We start from the raw sequence: 17,877 nt of genomic DNA, 5'->3' as shown, positions 1-17,877 counted from the left end.
GGCAGCGATTGAGCCAGAAAGACAGTCTGAATGAAATTGAATGTAACATTCCCAATTCTATGTATTACATTCTAAAAAACTAACAGCAACATTTTGGAAGGCTAAGCCACACAACTAGCTCGTTGTAATCTAACATCATGCTTCAAAAGATGGAGAACTGGCTGTGTTACGACGATGGCGGCGATTGAGCCTGAAAGCCATGTCTGAGACAGTAGCGAGACAGGAACAACAACAGCAGCAGCAGCAAAGGATCATGCACAAACCCGAGACGAAAGGGACTGTCCGTCAGGGCGCGGACGACTGTGTGTCAGCAACTCCCTCCCGACTACCAGGAGAAAATTACAAACTTCGGCGAATTCACACAAAGAAAGATCAAGGAATATTCCATCGGACCGGAGCAGATCATAAATATGGATGAAGTGCCTTTGACGTTCGACCTGCCTCTCACTAGGACTGTTAACAAGAAAGGTGAATCGTCCATCACGTTGAGAACCACAGGTCACGAGAGAACGAATTTCACTTGTGTTCTTGGCTGCACAGCAGCTCCCGCCGATGGTGATTTTTAAGCATCTCACAATGTGTGATTTTGTCTGGGGATTAGTGACCTGACTTTTGTTTTGTTGAAATGTTAATAAATGGGAGCTTCCCCAAACAGCCATCTCTTTCCCGACAATCCCCTCTGTGCACGAAGCCTTACATATGGTAATTAAACATCAAAACACCCGCGGCTTATAGACCGGTGCGGCTTATAGAAGAAAAAAATAGTCACCTTTGAAGGTGCGGCTTATAGACCGGTGCGCCTTATAGTCCGGAATTTACGGTAATCCACCAGTGCAGTGTTTTTCCTTTCAAAACTAGAGAGACTCATGGCACAAAATTGTATTAAACCTCTGTCATCTCTAAGTAGGCCCTACATATCAAGCTATCAAAGTCCAAAGTATTTTTTCTTTTTTCTTTCCCTCTCCGAAGAATTTATAATCAAAACACGTTGTGGTAGAATTATGGTTTTAGCACAATCAGTAGGTCGCAGCTTAAACTATTATTGCTCCACAAGTAGGAAACCAATTAGAGCATATCTCATCACCACAAGCAATTCAAACATATTTTTTCAGACGATTAGCTTATAAGCTATGATCCGTTACAGAGAAGCATCAAGGAAAATACAATCGAGAGAAATCTGGCAATTGCATTTACGCAAAAAGAAAAGAAGGGGGGAAAAAGAGAGATGATGTGAGGCGCTAGGTGCTAAAATGCTAACTCGTTTCCTCATCCCTGCAGCACTATAACTGTGTACTGTAGGTAGGTACAACTGTGCCCAGAGGGCTTACTGTGAGATCAACTCAGCCTGTGAATGCCTCGACGATGTAGCCTAGCCACTTCATTACCCTAAAATCTACCACCTGCAAACATTCCCCCTCTTGTAGTCGTGGTGCCCTCTCAGCTTGGCTGTGAAAACGAAGCTTTTAAACTCCATGTTCTGAAATTAATTGCTCCCCGTACATTTGCTTAGAAGATTTAATATCTGATTATTGCTTCTGTAATAAAAGGGTTTAAATTACATACACATTTCATTTTTTTTCTTTCTTACCCTCAACCCCATTCTCCATCTGAAATTGATTCTCATTAAAAGAAAAAGACTCTTAACAAGCTGGAGCTCCTTTGAGTAAAGAGAATCTTGTCGTTTAGCCTTCATTTTATGCATAAGACACTGCTACAGCTAAAAGTTGCAATATTAATACCATGTGGAACACATTGTACAATTATTTATTTATTTATAAAATTTTGGTGCCTAACCAAAACCATAACTGCCTTAACACAACAGAGGTTGCCATTACACAAAATAATTGCTGTGATACGACGTTGTCAGGACAGACTGAGAGGATGGCTGTAAAAAACTGTTTTGCACTACTGTTTGGAACTCACAATCTATAAATGCTTAGTGTATGACTTTGATACTGACGTTGCGAGTGGCACAAGAAAGTAAATATAGGAAATTTACAGAGTAATGTAACGAATTACTTTGATACCAAGTAATAAGTAAAGTAATTTATTTCTTTTTAAAGGAGTAGGCTACTAATTAATAAGTAACTAATTATATTTTCTGAGTAACTTGACCAACACTAACACGCGCACGCACGCACGCACGCATGCACACACACCTACACCACACCTACACACACGCACACACACACACCTACAAACACGCACGCACGCGCACACACACACACACACACACACACCTACTGTACAAACACGCACACACACACACACACACGCACACACACACACACACACACACACACACACACACACACACACACACACACACACACACACACACACAGACAGATTCACAAAGTGAAAACAATAACAGACATGTTCTGTCATTGCTGGTAAAACATTTGTCCGGAAGAAAAAGTACTATAAGTGACTGTTGACAAAATGTGCTATATTGTAAGTCGCTTGGGTATAAAAGTGCCTGCAAAATGGCATAATGTAATGGCCTTCCCCTAAAGTGCATGATGATGTGTGTTTTGTCTCAGACTCAGTTTGATCTGTTTCAGGTACTATATGGGCCGGGAAGCGGTGGTGTTGGTAGCAGACCCTGACATTCTCAAACAAGTGATGGTCAAGGAGTTCAGCAACTTCCGTCAGAGACTAAACAAGGTACGCACGCACGCACGCACGCACGCACGCCCGAAGGGCCCCGCCGAAAACATTTGGCCGTGTTTTCGTGTGAGAAAAAGATTTGCCGCATTTTCTTCCGCCGACGCCCAAAGGGCTGCTTTTTTGCTCAAATTGTGACCGTTTGAAGCCAGATTTAGAGGAATATCTCATTTTATATTAACATTAGGATTAGACTATTTGTTCCTTTTCTCACTCATCTCCGATATATGCCATGGTATTTTACATCTGATAAAATACAATTTAATTTGACAAATGAGAGAAAATTGCTGAACTTAAATAAACATTTATTTAACTCTGCACTTATTTATCTCAGCACTCAAAAACTAACAAAAAAATGAATGAAAAATAAATAGTTTTATGGCTCTTAACAGCAGCATTTATACTGTAGGCCTATTTATCTCCTATTGTTTCTGAGAGAAAACATAAAATCATAAATATTTGTATAAATAAAAATAAATAAATAATGTTAGGCTATATAAACAAATTGCACTTAACAGAAGCATATTTCAGTAGCAGCCTCTTTTTAGAACAAAAAACTGTAAATACTTGCAAAAAGAAAAGTCTCAGTCTCCTCTCCTCTCCAGGTCTCGTGTCTCTCTTCTGCTCTCCAGTCATGTCTCCTCTCTTCTGCTCCCTCGTCATTACCTCTTGTCATCGCACGATTCACGTCCCTCTTCAGAATCTGATGGACTGTCCAGGTTCAGGCCCGGCGGCCGCGGTAACGTTATCCACGTTGGCTGTCACATCATCATCATCATCATCAGACCTGGCAGCAAAGCTAGTACTAGCAACTTCAGTAGCACTAGCAGTGGTGCTAGCTGCCGCGCTAACAACAGGTTGTTGTCCATTAGCAGTTTTTTGTCACTTTACAAAACCGAAGTTATCAAGGCTTGTAAACCCCGTTGGCGGCGCCAGCTTCAGCCTTTTTTTCGGCGTCATGGTAACGCTGCTCAGCCAGGGCAGGGCAGGCTGTTGACATCACGTGATGTTGCACACACCTTGGCTTCTTCTCCACCAGCTGGGTTGTAGTAGTAGGCCTAGAACACGCGCTCATGGGCGACGCATGGTGGCTTGGAGGTGAAATGCAGCCTATTTCACACAAACAACAATTCACACGGTAGTTTTGGAAAACTGAAAACATGTTTCTTATTTAGCCTATTTATCTAGTTAACATAAATAATTGAATTCTTACATTGAAAAATAAATTATTTGAGAGGGGGAAAAAAAGCTATATTGTGGGGGTCCCACAGGTGTTATTGACTATGGGGTCCCAGACTCTAGCTATGGGGTCCAAGACCCCATAGGTCCCCCCATAACTCGAACCCTGCACACACGCACACACACACACACACACACACACACACACACACACACACACACACACACACACACACACACACACACACACACACTCTCTCTCTCTCTCTCTCTCACCACGCATCCACGCACACACAAATGTCAGTACAATGATAATATCCCGCCTACAGTACAGACTGTAAGTTTATTGCAGGCCAGACTGCGCGACGTTGGATTTAATAAACAGGACATCGGGGTTTGATGTGTGTAGACTGTACGATGATGACACCTACTGGCTCATGCCGTTACGACGCGTCTCTCCCATTGGTCTCTCCGTGTCAATCAGCAGTCAATACACTAGAATCAAACATCAGCAGCACGTGCCCAGCTACACATCAATGTGCGCTGCCACAGTTGTCTGGTAGAGATGTCAACAATGAATCCAGATACTTTTCAATATAAGCTCACACTGTGGCAAGAAGCAAGCCCCTGCAAAGTGCAATTTATGTGTATGGATGGAAAAACATCCCAAGAAGAGGAGGAGAATGTGGACCCGGTCATGGCTCGGTAACAGAGGCCAACATGGGGATGGCAATTTTGTGAGAGAGCTTGAGGTAACGTCAACTATTTATTAGCCTCTATACTGATATGATCATACAGCATTTCTATTGGTTGTTATCAGACGTCGTACTGTAGCTGTCACCCTAAATTTCTGACACTGTCAGAATTCGTCCTAGGCTATCTTTGGTCGCAAGAAGACTGTGACAACGGCCGTCGTTGAACCTATCTCACTGCGCGACATCAGACAAGCATTTTTGCAGCCAAAACCAAATATATCTCCACATTTCTTCTTGGTCATCTTTCATCTGGGACAGCCCAAAATTGCACAGTGTGTTAAAGGCATTACTGTAGGTATACCCCAGCCTTGGCTTGAACACCATTGCCCCCTTACAATTACAAATGGAGCCCACTCACTCATTGCAGAGCCGGATTGCTGAGGGGGCATCGGGGAGAGGAAGTGGCTGGCAAAGTCCGGATTTTGGGGGGGCTTTCGGGTCTCATTGAAGAGGCCAGATAGCAGTTGGGTAGAAGCCGTCCCTATGATGGGGACTTCTGGTACTGCAAGACATCAGTCTTCTGCCATGGGGGAGGACCCTGAAGAGTTGATGTCCTGGATGGGTGCGGTTGACCATAATCGTCTGAGACTGCTTCAGCATCCTGGCAGTGTGTTGGTCCTGAATGGATGGTATACAGGTATACAACAATATGACTGGGCAGGGGGGAACAGAGCAGATGACTGTATAGCAGGAGGGTCCAGAAGAAAACCGAAAGCGGAGCAGAGTAGATCAGGTAGATCAGAGTAGCACACTGAAGGACATGGCGAGGTATCCCAGGATGCCGCAGTCTAATGATAGGCAACATGCATCACAGAGGGGTCAGAGCAGAGGTCACAGAGGGGTCAGAGCAGAGGTCACAGAGGGGTCAGAGCAGAGGTCACACGGCCACCCTCACTTTCATCATCCTCCATATTGGCTCTGTGCTGTACAGGGCCTGCTGTGAAATGTCAAAGGGGCAAAGCAATGCACTTTGGAAACAGTGTAGAGCTCCCGGGCCTTGTTTTCAGCACACACATGCGAGCACGCACGCGTGGGTGCGCGCGCACACACACACACACACGCACGCACGCACGCACACGCACACGCACACGCACACGCACACGCACACGCACACGCACACACACACACACACACACACACACACACACACAACCATGTGCGTGCACACATACCGGTACACACACACACAGATGCTTTTACACTTGATCTGAAATACATCAGCTTTGACTGTGCTTTCAGTTGGTATTGCCGGACTCTTCTGCTTCGATTTGGTGAATCACTTTTCCCCAAATAAAATGCTTCAGGAATAGTAAGCTGGACTGGTGAATTTACTTGAATTGTGCAGCAGATTTGTTGTTCGTTCGATTTGTTTTTTTATGATCTATTCCTATGCTTTCTATAATGTCTCTATATTCTTCCCTACCTGAGCGTGAGCAACTGTAGCATGACTCAATTTGCCCTCGGGGATCAATACAGTTATTCTGATTCTGATTCTGATAACTGTGGTTGGATAGATGTGAATGAAACAGGGTGTGGTCTAAGTAGTCTTCCTGATTGAAATTCTGTCTTGACGTCTAGACTTCAGTGGGACAGACGGGTGGAGTAGAGAGCAGAGACGTCTTGACGTCTAGACTTCAGTGGGACAGACAGGTGGAGTAGAGAGCAGAGACGTCTTGACGTCTAGACTTCAGTGGGACAGACAGGTGGAGTAGAGAGCAGAGACGTCTTGACGTCTAGACTTCAGTGGGACAGACAGGTGGTGTAGAGAGCAGAGACGTCTTGACGTCTAGACTTCAGTGGGACAGACAGGTGGAGTAGAGAGCAGAGACGTCTTGACGTCTAGACTTCAGTGGGACAGACAGGTGGTGTAGAGAGCAGAGACGTCAATTCAAACCCCTCTGTAATGCCCCGGCCCAGCTAAAGCGTCCTTTTAACCAAGACACTGGATCCCTACCAGCTGACATGCACTTCTGTGAGTCTGTGACGGAGGTCAAGTGGATTCATTGAAGCCAATCCTAAGTATCCAGTGCAAGCCAGCAGCAGTCAGGTAGCAATGTTTTGTATTCCTCCAGAGTTCTTCTCTTCTCCTGTTGTAGTTCTGCCTCAGAGGCCCAGAGGCCCTCCCCTCCCAGAGGATTTAGCTATGATCAAATCCACTGGACCGAACAGGAATAACACAGCAGGACAGGCTCTCTGGCTCCCGTCTATTGTGGAGATGATTTAACCGGCTGGCTGGTGGAATTAAATAATGATCCAGGGAGCTGCTGATGGAGGGCGGAGGTGACAGAAGGGAGGGCAGCAGTGGTGTGGTGGGAAACAGACAGTATGGCCATTTTGACATTGCTCTTCTGGATGCCCTGTGTAGTGTGCACACTATAGAGGGCTGTTTAGGAATGTGAACCACACGATGAGTCTTCAATGTGTGTCCTATGGCAACCACATGCGTGCTTACCCATGATTCTGACTGGCTTTGTGAATGAAAGTCATGATAACGCATGTGTTTGTCCCCGTCCTCTCCTTTCCTCCTATGCAGCGATTCCTGGCCTTTGAAACCAAGCCTTTGAGCGACTCTCTGCTGTTCCTGCCGTACCAACAATGGAAGCGAGTCCGCGGCATGTTTACCCCGACCTTCAGCGCTGCTAAGATGAAAGAGGTGAGCGTGACCTCTGCTTCCTTCAAAGCAACTCATGGACCTGTAAAGTCATGTGACCTCGGGTGGTCTGATGAAAAGGGGCGGGGACACTCACTCACTCACTCACTCACTCACTCACTCACTCACTCACTCACTCATGTATTATGTCCTCTTGGGAGTCATTGGGAATCCGTGGGCTGCTTCTGGCATGAAGAGTGAAGTAGACTTTCTGACAAAATCATTGTACGGGTGTACAGTGCATCCTGATGCAAATGCTGATCATATCACCAGCATATTACATTAACAAGAAGCTAATACTTTGAAATACTGCAAATAATTATTTTTGTCTCCATTGTTTCCAGACAGGATTATTTAGCTGTAATATCAAGGGGCCAGCCAACTGTGCAGAAGTCTATAATTACCAGAGAGAAATGAGAGAGAGAGAGAGAGAGAGAGAGAGAGAGAGAGAGAGAGAGAGAGAGAGAGAGAGAGAGAGAGAGAGAGAGAGAGAGAGAGAGAGAGAGAGAGAGAGAGAGAGAGAGAGAGAGAGAGAGAGAGAGAGAGAGAGTGTGTGTGTGTGGGGGGGGGGGGTGATCATTTAAATGGGTTGTTAATTGTAATTACCACTCTGGTGGGATGTTGCCATAGCAACCTTAGCCACCACTGGTCACAGAGATTATAGAGGGAGACAGAGAGAGAGAGTCAGATGACCATTTTATTTAAAGCTTTCAAAGCCCACATTACAGTAACCCTTTTCTCAGCAGCAATTGTTGTGTCTCTGGGGGTGGGGTAACACAGGTGTAACTACTAACATTAATGATGGTTTCCAACTTCCATTTCATTTAGGTGTTCCAGTGCCGGGCCCTCATTAATGTTAGTCCAGTCAGTGCCCCTGACTAAGGCAATGGTAAAAGAACTGGAGTTGGCTCCTAGTTCTAGGAAGGTTCCTAGTAGAGGATGGGTCAAATGCAGACGACGAATTTCCCCATGGGGATAAATAACGGATAACTTAACTTAACTTAACTTAACTTAACTTAACTTAACTTAACTTAACTCATTAATGTTATTGGTTACACTTGTGTTTACCCTGCCTTGAGACACAAAATACCTGCTGTGAAAAGGGTTTATCTCAACTATACCAACTGCTCTTCACTCCTCAGAGGGAGGGTGTCCCTCTCTCCATCCTCTACCTCTCCTTCCTCCCTCTCACCTTAGACCTCTCCCAGCTTCTCCTCTGTTCCTCTCCCCTCCACCTTCTCTCCACCTTGTTTCTTCTCGATTCACCCTCTCACCTCCGCTCTAGCCAGAAGCGCCCGGCTAGCGGGGTAAACAACAGGTCTGCAACTTTTTTTCCCCATGTATCTACTTGGCTGGTTGGGAACCCCTGTGTTACATAACTGGACAGTCATGTAATTCAGGGTACAGCTCAAAAAACACGTTTTGGTATCACTAACCAAATCAATATTGAAATTGATCGAATCGGAATCTAATCTAAATTAATCGATTCGCAACCTTGTGAATCGGAATCGAATCGATTCTTGAAATTTGAACCAATACCCAGCTCTAATCCCCACCCCCATTAACTACTTAAAACAACTTAAAAATATATTGTGAATATATGCCATTGTTTTCTTGTTTTAATAATAATAATAAAAAGACTTAATGTGTAACTTTTCCTCCGTGGTATCGAAAATGGTATGAGTGAGTGAGTGAACTCTGAGAGAGTTCATGTCAATTCTGCTAATAAATACATAATACCTGCTTCTTGCCTTTTAGGGGTATTTTTTTCTCTTCAGTTACACAGATATCGTGATGTATCGTATGTTAAATTTCTTCCAATATATCGATTATCGCAGAATCGCTGTATCGTGATAATATCGTTATCGAGGGCCAAGTATCGTGACCATATCGTATCGTGAGTTACTCCACGATTCCCACCCCTACTACTAGGCACCATTTTCTCCTTCATTTCAGGAGAAAATTATCCTGAAATGAAGATTGATTGACAGCTGCCATGTTGTGATATGATTGGTGGAAATGGGGTAGGCGCCTGTATTCTCCACATAGCCATGTGTGTGTGTGTGTGTTTTCTTTCTCGTGGTAGGAGTCTCCCCACCATTTTCTCCCCAATTGTACTTGGCCACGCAGTTGACTGGTATAGTTGATAACCATACCAGTGATTCATTCATGCCCTGAGTTAATCACTATTTACACATTTTGGGGCTTGGATTCATAGGATTCATAAACATGGGGTTATGGTGTGGGTCTGATTTGAGTGCTCAGTGTTTTCTGTCTGTGTATAGATGGTTCCCCTCAGTGTGTAAATAATAAAGTAAAAAAAAACAGTGTGTATTGAATAATGTATTTAGGATGCAGCTTTAATCCGGTGTGCCGAATCTGCCGATAACCCAGAGAGTGTGTGTGTGTGTGTGTGTGTGTGTGTGTGTGTGTGTGTGGGCCCTGGTCCAGCGGTGTTTGACTGACCAGTGGGTCTCTCTCCTAGCCTCTGGCGTTCTGTTGCCAGCGTCACGCCATATAGATTTTCATTGGAGCCACTCGGCGCTGTAGAGGAGGAGGACACTGCTCCTGTCACAGCCAATCAGCTGGCCTGTGCTTCTTCATCTAACCCCCCATTCTGTCTGCATGCCTCAGCCACTGCCTGGGCCTCTCCGCCCTCTATACCCAGCCTTAAATCCATACCCAGGGCCAGACATGCCTCGTCCTCTCCCACTCACACCCCCCCCCTCAAGTCATCTTATTGTTTTAGATCTCACTCCTGCCAGTGAGAGTGGATGTGACTGTGCCTCAATTACAAGCCTGCACTGCAGAACCAAACACGCTGCTCTCCTGTCTGGGCCACTGTGTAAAGATCTCATCTCTCATTTGATCCAACATGTATTGATTGCTGGGCGGTGTGGCGTGCCAAAGCCGAGGAGAAGGGGGAGATGGCGAGGGGAGATAGGGGGCGGGATGTGTAAATGTCGTCCAGTTTTAGCCTCCGTTAACACACACACACACATGCGCACACACATGCGCACGCACGTGTGCACACACACACACACACACACACACACGCACACGCACACACACGCAGGGAGCTACATTCCAGGTTAGAGCTGAATGCCTGCTGTGCTATCTTGCCCTTCTCCTTGGCGGCGCCCCTGTGCGTCTCCTGTGCTCACCGCTCAGAGCAGGTCTGAGGCTGCGGCACCTGTGCGTCTCCTGTGCTCACCGCTCAGAGCAGGTCTGAGGCTGCGGCAGCTCCATAACATGTCCCTGTGCGTCTCCTGTGCTCACCGCTCAGAGCAGGTCTGAGGCTGCAGCAGCTCCATAACATGTTTCTGTCATTTCCTCTGGCCTCTGGTCCCAAAGATGTCTGAGAAGGAAATCGATACCCAACGCTAATGTCTGCTGCTCCCTAATCACAGCTCCACTGGTGGGAGACGGAGCAGAGGAACACTCTCTGTGGAACCACAATCCCTCCCCCCTTTCTTTTGGCCTTTCTTTCTCTCTGATGTTCACTCCTACTGTGTATTCCTTCTCTCTCTCTCTTTCTCTCCCTCCCTCACTCCCCCCCCCCCCTCTCTCTCTCTCTCTCTCTTGTTCCTTCCATATCCCTAGCACCACACTGACACCTACAGTGTGTGTGTGTGCACGACTAAAGCAGCTGAAAGCTAAAGCAGCTGTCCTCTGCACGGCCAAAACTGTCCATGTGTTTTGGGCTCCTTTGAAAAGCAGCCAGTGTTCTGCAATGGAAATGAGCTGCCTTTGATATTGTATGCATGCTTCATATTCATATTTGGTGGCTATAGCCAGTTTTGATGTTTGAATGCTGCACTTGATGCCTGCCTGACTCTGTCATCTAGTTTCTTTTTTTTTTATTCTCTTTTTTATTTCAGTTTCCAGACAAACATCAACAATGATTCACATTTTACAATCTTTTCTTTTCCTTTTTTCCCCCCACAAAATTTTAAGAATACGCACAGTCACAGCAAAATAAGAGTGAACCCTACAGACTACAGACAAAAAAAGGACACACAGAAATTAAATAAAAAGATGGACACGTGCAGCAGCGATTCAGTGGATCATTAACCCTTCAGTCTCAATTTAACAGAAATCTGTTCTAAACGGTTTGACAAAATCACCCCATCCCTCCCAATACATTTCAAAGGCGTCTGTCTTGAGTCTCAGAGCAAAAGATAGCTTTTCCATCACATAGATACTATGCATCACATTGAGCCAGTCTGACAGAATCGGTGGGCTTTTGTTCAACCATTTCTTCGTGATAGCCTTTTTGCTGGCGACTAGCATTAACTTAAACATATACATATCTTCAATGCCATTGATCATTTCGGGCACCCTTCCCAAATACAAAACCTGAAAGCAGTGTTCAATCTCAATCTTTAGCACCTTTTCCATACTCTTTCTTATTTCACCCCAGAATGCACTTAACACAGGACAAATCCAAAATATGTGATAATGATCCGCTCTTTCTTCTCCACACCCCCTCCAGCAACATGTTTGACCTCCCCTTGATTGAATTGGCGTTAAAAAATACCTGACTAGGTTTTTCCATTGGAACTCCCTCCACGACAGAGAGTTTGTGGTCTTCCACTGTCTTTCGGTTATCATTTCCCATTCCTCCCGCTCCAGATTGAAGTTCCCCTCCCTTTCCCATTTTTCTTTTAGATACAGAGTGTTTCCCCCCCTCAGCACTTGAATACCCCCTTTGATATGTTTTTAGATCCCTGGTCAGCGCTATACGCTGAGAGAAAGACCTTCAGCACCCCCTCCCCAATCCCCGACCTCTTCAGCTCTTCTTTACTAAATAGTCTTGTCATCCAGTTTCATTACTTTTGCTATTTACCATGAGAGCTCCACCTTAATGAATAAATGAATTAATTAGATCGTGTTTGATGCATCTTTCCCCCTTGGTAATGACCTCACTAATGGCGTTGACTTTAATGGGATTTTAATTGATTTGGCTGCTGTAGTCTTATGGTGTGTTTGTGTCCTGCACCTCTCAGCTATGCCTCATACCAGTGTTCATTTTGACAGCACATTTTTATTTAGTTTTAGTCATAGTTTATTTAGTTTATTTAGTTTTGACTAAAATGCCATTTAATCTTCGTCATATTTCAGTCATCTGAAATTTTTTAGTTTTAGTCTAGCTTTAGTTGATTAAATATCATGAGATTTTAGTTGACTAAATCTAGTACCGAACAGGCCCCCCGACCGACCAGAGGAAGCGCTAGTGCAGCGACCAGGACACATACCCCTAACCCGGCTTCCCACCCACAGACACAGCCAATTGTGCCTGTATGGATACCTGACCAAGCCGGAGGCAACATGGGGGCGCGAACCTGCGCCCCACGTGATGGTAGGCAGGGAATCTACAGCTGCACTACCCGGACGCCCTCAGACATGCTGTATTTCAACACATTTTCTCCATTGAAACAGTCCCAGCAATTTCGGTCTGTGTATAGATGGTTTCCCCTCATCAACACAGTGTGTGTGTGTGTGTGTGTGTGTGTGTGTGTGTGTGTGTGTGTGTGTGTGTGTGTGTGTGGTGTGTGTGTTTTCTGTAGATGGTTCCCCTCATCAACACAGTGTGTGTGTTTTTTCTGTCTGTGTATATATGCAGATGGTTCCCCTCATCAACACTGTGTGTGTGTGTGTGTGTGTGTGTGTGTGTGTGTGTGTGTGTGTGTGTGTGTGTGTGTGTGTGTGTGTGTGTGTGTGTTTTCTGTCTGGTATAGATGGTTCCCCTCATCAACACAGTGTGTGTGTGTGTGTGTGTGTGTGTGTGTGTGTGTGTGTGTGTGTGTGTGTGTGTGTGTGTGTGTGTGTGTGTGTGTGTGTGTGTGTGTGTGTGTGTGTGTGTTCAGATAGCCTGTCCTCAAGTATATATGTGGTAGGTGATATGAATGCGGATTTATCTGACAGAGGTTCTCTGTTCACTAAACACATGCTTGAGTTCTGTATGGATAACTGTCTTACTCTGTCCAGAGAGCTGCTTTTGCCAGCGGATAGCTACTCATACATAAGTGAAGCATGGCACACCACATCTTGGCTGGACCACTGCATCAGCACCGCTGATGCACATGCCACCTTACAGTCAATGGAGATTCTGTATGAAGCTACTGTGTCTGATCATGTTCCATTTGTTATGTCCTTGGATACAGATATGCTCCCTAAAATGTCTGAGGAGGCCAATGGTCTCAGTATTCCCAGAGTAGACTGGGCAAAGATAACAGAGTATGACGCTCTGGCTTTCTATGGGAGAACTAATGATCTTTTGAGTGTTGTCTATTTGCCCATAGATGCTATTCTGTGCTCTGATGTAAATTGTAATGTTGCCTCTCACTCTAATGACTTATGTAAAATGTATGACTGTATTGTGGGAGCTTTGCGTGAGGCAAGTACTCCACTCCTCACCCACCCTAGTAAGGCATGTAACATCAAGCCAGGGTGGAATAAATATGTAGCTGCACATCATGCAGAAGCCAAGGAGGCTTACAGGTCCTGGGTTCTAGCCGGCAGGCCTAGACAGGGGCAGGAGCTGGAGTTTCAAAAGCTCACCAATGCCAGGTATAAGTATGCAGTCTGCTATATAGGTAAGCATGAGCAGACGATGAGAGCTGACTCTATGGCTGAAAAGCTGCTGGGTAACGATGTCACAGGCTTCTGGAAGGAGGTTAAGGCTCTGAACAGGGCCGGGGCATTGTTACCCTGCACCATAGAGGGAGTCTCTGGTGCTGCCAATATAGCTGAACTGTGGAGGCAACATTACTCTGTCCTCTTCAACTGTGTCAAAAGTAGTCCTTATAATGTGGGCACCATTGTGAATGTCGATGTAGTGTCTGTTACAGCTAAAGAAGTTTACCTGGCGATCTTACAGCTAGCCGATAACAAAGCATGTGGATTAGATCATATTTCTGCTGAACATCTCAAGTTAGCTAGCCCCAAGGCTGCAGCTCTTCTTGCCATGTGTTTTAATGGCTTTATGACCCACGGTTTTCTGCCGCCATCTATGTTGTCAGTCACTCTGGTGCCTGTTATCAAGGATAAGACTGGCAAAGTTGAGAGCCTAGATAATTACAGGCCTATTGCCCTAGCCAGTGTGATTTCCAAAGTATTTGAAATGGTTTTATTAGATTGTTTAAATTTGTTTATATCCAGCACTGACAATCAATTTGGCTTTAAGGCCAAGCATAGCACTGATTTGTGTATCTATGCATTGAAGCCTATAAAAGGCAGAACTCCTCTGTTTTAGTTGGTTTTATAGATGCATCGAAGGCTTTTGATCGAGTCAATCATCATAAGCTGTTTCTAAAATTAAGTCAAAGAGGTGTGCCTGGCAGCATAATACGCATACTGGCATACTGGTATGCCAACCAGAGTATGCTGGTAAAATGGGGCAATAGTGTTTCTACCCCTTTCTGTGTTGGTAATGGGGTATGGCAGGGGGGCTACTCTCCCCTGTTCTCTTTAATTTATATATGGATGATCTCTCTGTCCAGCTAAGAGACTGCAGAACAGGATGTATGATTGGTAACGCCTTGATTAACCACCTTATGTATGCGGATGACCTGGCGATCTTCTCCCCCAGCAGCGCTGGGTTTCAACATCTGCTGAATATCTGTTCTGATTACGGGGTCCAAATTGATGTTAAATACAATGCTAAGAAGAGTGTTGTTATGATCTGTAGAACGAAAGAGGACCGGGATCTTGCTTTTCCTGTCTTTCTTTTGTCTGAGCATGCTCTATGTGTCTGTGACAAAACCAAATATCTGGGCCACTTCATCACTGACCATATGGGTGATGATGATGTATAGACAGCGGCGTGTGTTATACATTCAGGCTAACATGTTGGTCAGGAAATTCCACTCCTGTTCTGATGATGTAAAGATCACACTCTTTAGGGCTTACTGTACCCCTATCTATACTGCCCCCTTGTGGGCAAAGTTTAAGAAGGCAAGCATGCATAAACTTCAGGTTGCCTATAATGATTGCATGCGCATCTTGCTGAAAAAAACCCAGGTGGAGCAGTGCTAGTGACCTGTTCTGTAAGGCGGGGCCGGGTGGCCACTTTCCAGGTGCTCCTGAGAAATCTGAGGTACAGGTTCATCTGTAGATTGAACGTGTCTCAGAATGTTATCATTAAGTTGCTCACTGATCCTGGGCTAAGCACTGTGAGATACCAGTCACATATGTGGAAACTCTGGTATGACTCTCTTTTATAATGTACTTTTGTTCTTTTATTGTGCCCTTATGTGCTTTTTGTAATTGTGTATGTGTCATCTATGGACCAAGCGTCTGCCAATAAAGGTTTGATTGATTGATTGTGTGTGTGTGTGTGTGTGTGTGTGTGTGTGTGTGTGTGTGTGTGGGTGTGTGGGTGTGTGTGTGTGTGTGTGTGTGTGTTGTTTCTGTCTGTGTATAGATGGTTCCCCTCATCAACACAGTCATTGATAGCCTGATGAACCACATGAATGCATATGCAAAGTCAGGAGAGGCCTTTGACATCCACAGGTAATTGCACATACCTCCCTCATAGTGTTGATCTTTGATTCAGTCTTTGACTACCATAGACTGCATTTTTTTCTTCATGGTAGAATTATATGTATAATACATTTAGTTTAATAAGTTATAGCATCAAAAGTGTATGTTACACTTTAGCAGCTATACTGTACAGTAGGCTATATACGGTATGCTGTATTATAAAATGGGTACCTCAAATCACGCGATCTGATTGGTTCATAGCCGTGGTATTTATTGAGGATATACCATGGCTATGACATCATTCAGTATCACCGTGCCTGGCCATTACAAGCGATATTTTAATGGGCAGATGCCTTCGCCCTGTTTAGCCCTGCCCCGCTGGTCTCTTGGTGCTGCAGCTTGATTGGCTGTCTTGCTGTCTTTCCGTTTTGCATTGGTCTATTTTGAATTTGGCCCCTCCTCTTGTCTTGTCGTACGTTGTCGTCATGTTGCCAGGTATCCCAGCATGCTTTTTCAGCGATTCAGTCTCATCCAATACAAAGTGAAGGGGGCTGCTTTTTTTGTCGCTTGTAATGGGCAGGCAGGCATGTCACTCTGAGAAGGGCATTCAAGCAGTTCTCTAGACCGGTTCGTAGTTACCAACTAGTAGTTAGTAACTAGGCCTGCCCTACTCTCAAAACACCACTGAATGACTGAAACACTAACTTGTTAACAAGTCATGTTTCTTTCAATGGTAAAATTCATTTTGGAATCCCGTGCGTTGCTTGGTTGTTGAGATAATTGTGTATTACAACCACTAAACCGGAGATAGATAGCCAACTACTTTGCACAGCAACTGCCTCGCTCTATGTACAGGCAGCCAGGAGGGCCAATTTTTATTTTGAACATTTATTTATTTATGAATACAAATGATTTAATTTGGAGTGTATCTATTACCTTCATATTGCCATACTTGGTAACCGTTTTATGAAGGTAATTCAGGCCGTGATATACTATAACGCCCCTTAGCTGTGATATAATAACCATATACTACGCCTAATGTGAGCTATTGCTTAATTGACTGACTCACTGTGTCTCTTCTGCATGCATTTATTGATGAAGGCAAGATGTTTATGTTGCATTATACCGTGTTCTGGACTATACGTGGCTTGCTGTAGCCTATTGATCGGCTGTGTGTGTGTGTGTGTGTGTGTGTGTGTGTACGTGCGTGCGTGCGTGTGTCTGTGTGTGTGTGTGTGTGTGTTTGCATGCTTTACAGATGTTTTAGCTGCTTCTTCATGGATGTTACTGCCAGCACGGCATTTGGGACCCAGTTGGACTCTCAGAAGAATCCCAATCACCCGTTCGTCCGGCATGTCAAGACGTTCAGCGACTTCACTTTCACAAGCCCCATCATGCTCTTTTTCCGTCAGTTCTATCCATTTGTATTTATATGATCCATTTATATGTGAATGCTGTAATACAAATACAAAGGAAGCACAAAGTATAAAATGAAATATGTTTGTAGTTAATGTCAGAAAAATGTACACTAACAGCCACTAACAGAAAGTTGGTTTGTGTCTTCTTCACTCTCCAGTTGCTCTTCCTTCCATCTTGGCTCCTCTGGCGACTTTGATCCCCAAGAGAAGACAGCACGTGACTTTCTTCTCCAGCTTCCTTAAGAAGCTTATCAAACAGAGAGATGAGCAGCCTCCTGAACAGGTGCTACTGAACCTTATGGGCATTACAACAATCAGCCATGCTTTGTTGAATCAAACTGACCAATGCCAGTGAATTCACATCACACAAACATCACCCACAAAAAGGTGTGGTAAATGCTTTTAGAAAGGTAGCCAACAAAGTACTCAAAGTAAAGAACGGAGCCAACTGCTCCATCATACATATATCCTGCATCCAACCATCCACTAGTACTGCAACAATCAGTAACCTACTATTGTTTTAATCAATAGCCTACAGACTATTGTTTTCATCAGTAGCCTACAGACTATTGTTTTCATCAGTAGCTTACAGACTATTGTTTTAATCAGTAGCCTACATACTATTGTTTTCATCAGTAGCCTACAGACTATTGTTTTCATCAGTAGCCTACATACTATTGTTTTCATCAGTAGCCTACATACTATTGTTTTCATCAGTAGC

The 17,877-nt window shown here is 44.6% G+C and overlaps 1 protein-coding gene across 1 annotated transcript in view; it reads left to right on the top strand.

The window, feature by feature from the left end:
- The window catches only part of LOC310793013 (thromboxane-A synthase-like), a gene marked incomplete at its 3' end in the record, with an annotated part of 80,833 nt that overhangs the window by 32,823 nt on the left and 30,133 nt on the right, over positions 1-17,877 (top strand). Inside the window, exons 4-8 of the mRNA XM_083654764.1 lie at positions 2,565-2,667; positions 7,135-7,254; positions 15,680-15,768; positions 16,997-17,145; positions 17,315-17,439. Of these exons, the coding sequence (XP_083510890.1) occupies positions 2,565-2,667; positions 7,135-7,254; positions 15,680-15,768; positions 16,997-17,145; positions 17,315-17,439 (586 nt within the window). The remainder of the gene's footprint in view (positions 1-2,564; positions 2,668-7,134; positions 7,255-15,679; positions 15,769-16,996; positions 17,146-17,314; positions 17,440-17,877) is intronic.

Source organism: Poromitra crassiceps (assembly GCF_964638095.1).
Source record: "Poromitra crassiceps genome assembly, chromosome: 18".
Taxonomy (NCBI): domain Eukaryota; kingdom Metazoa; phylum Chordata; class Actinopteri; order Beryciformes; family Melamphaidae; genus Poromitra; species Poromitra crassiceps.
This window is presented reverse-complemented; position numbering and strand designations above follow the sequence as displayed.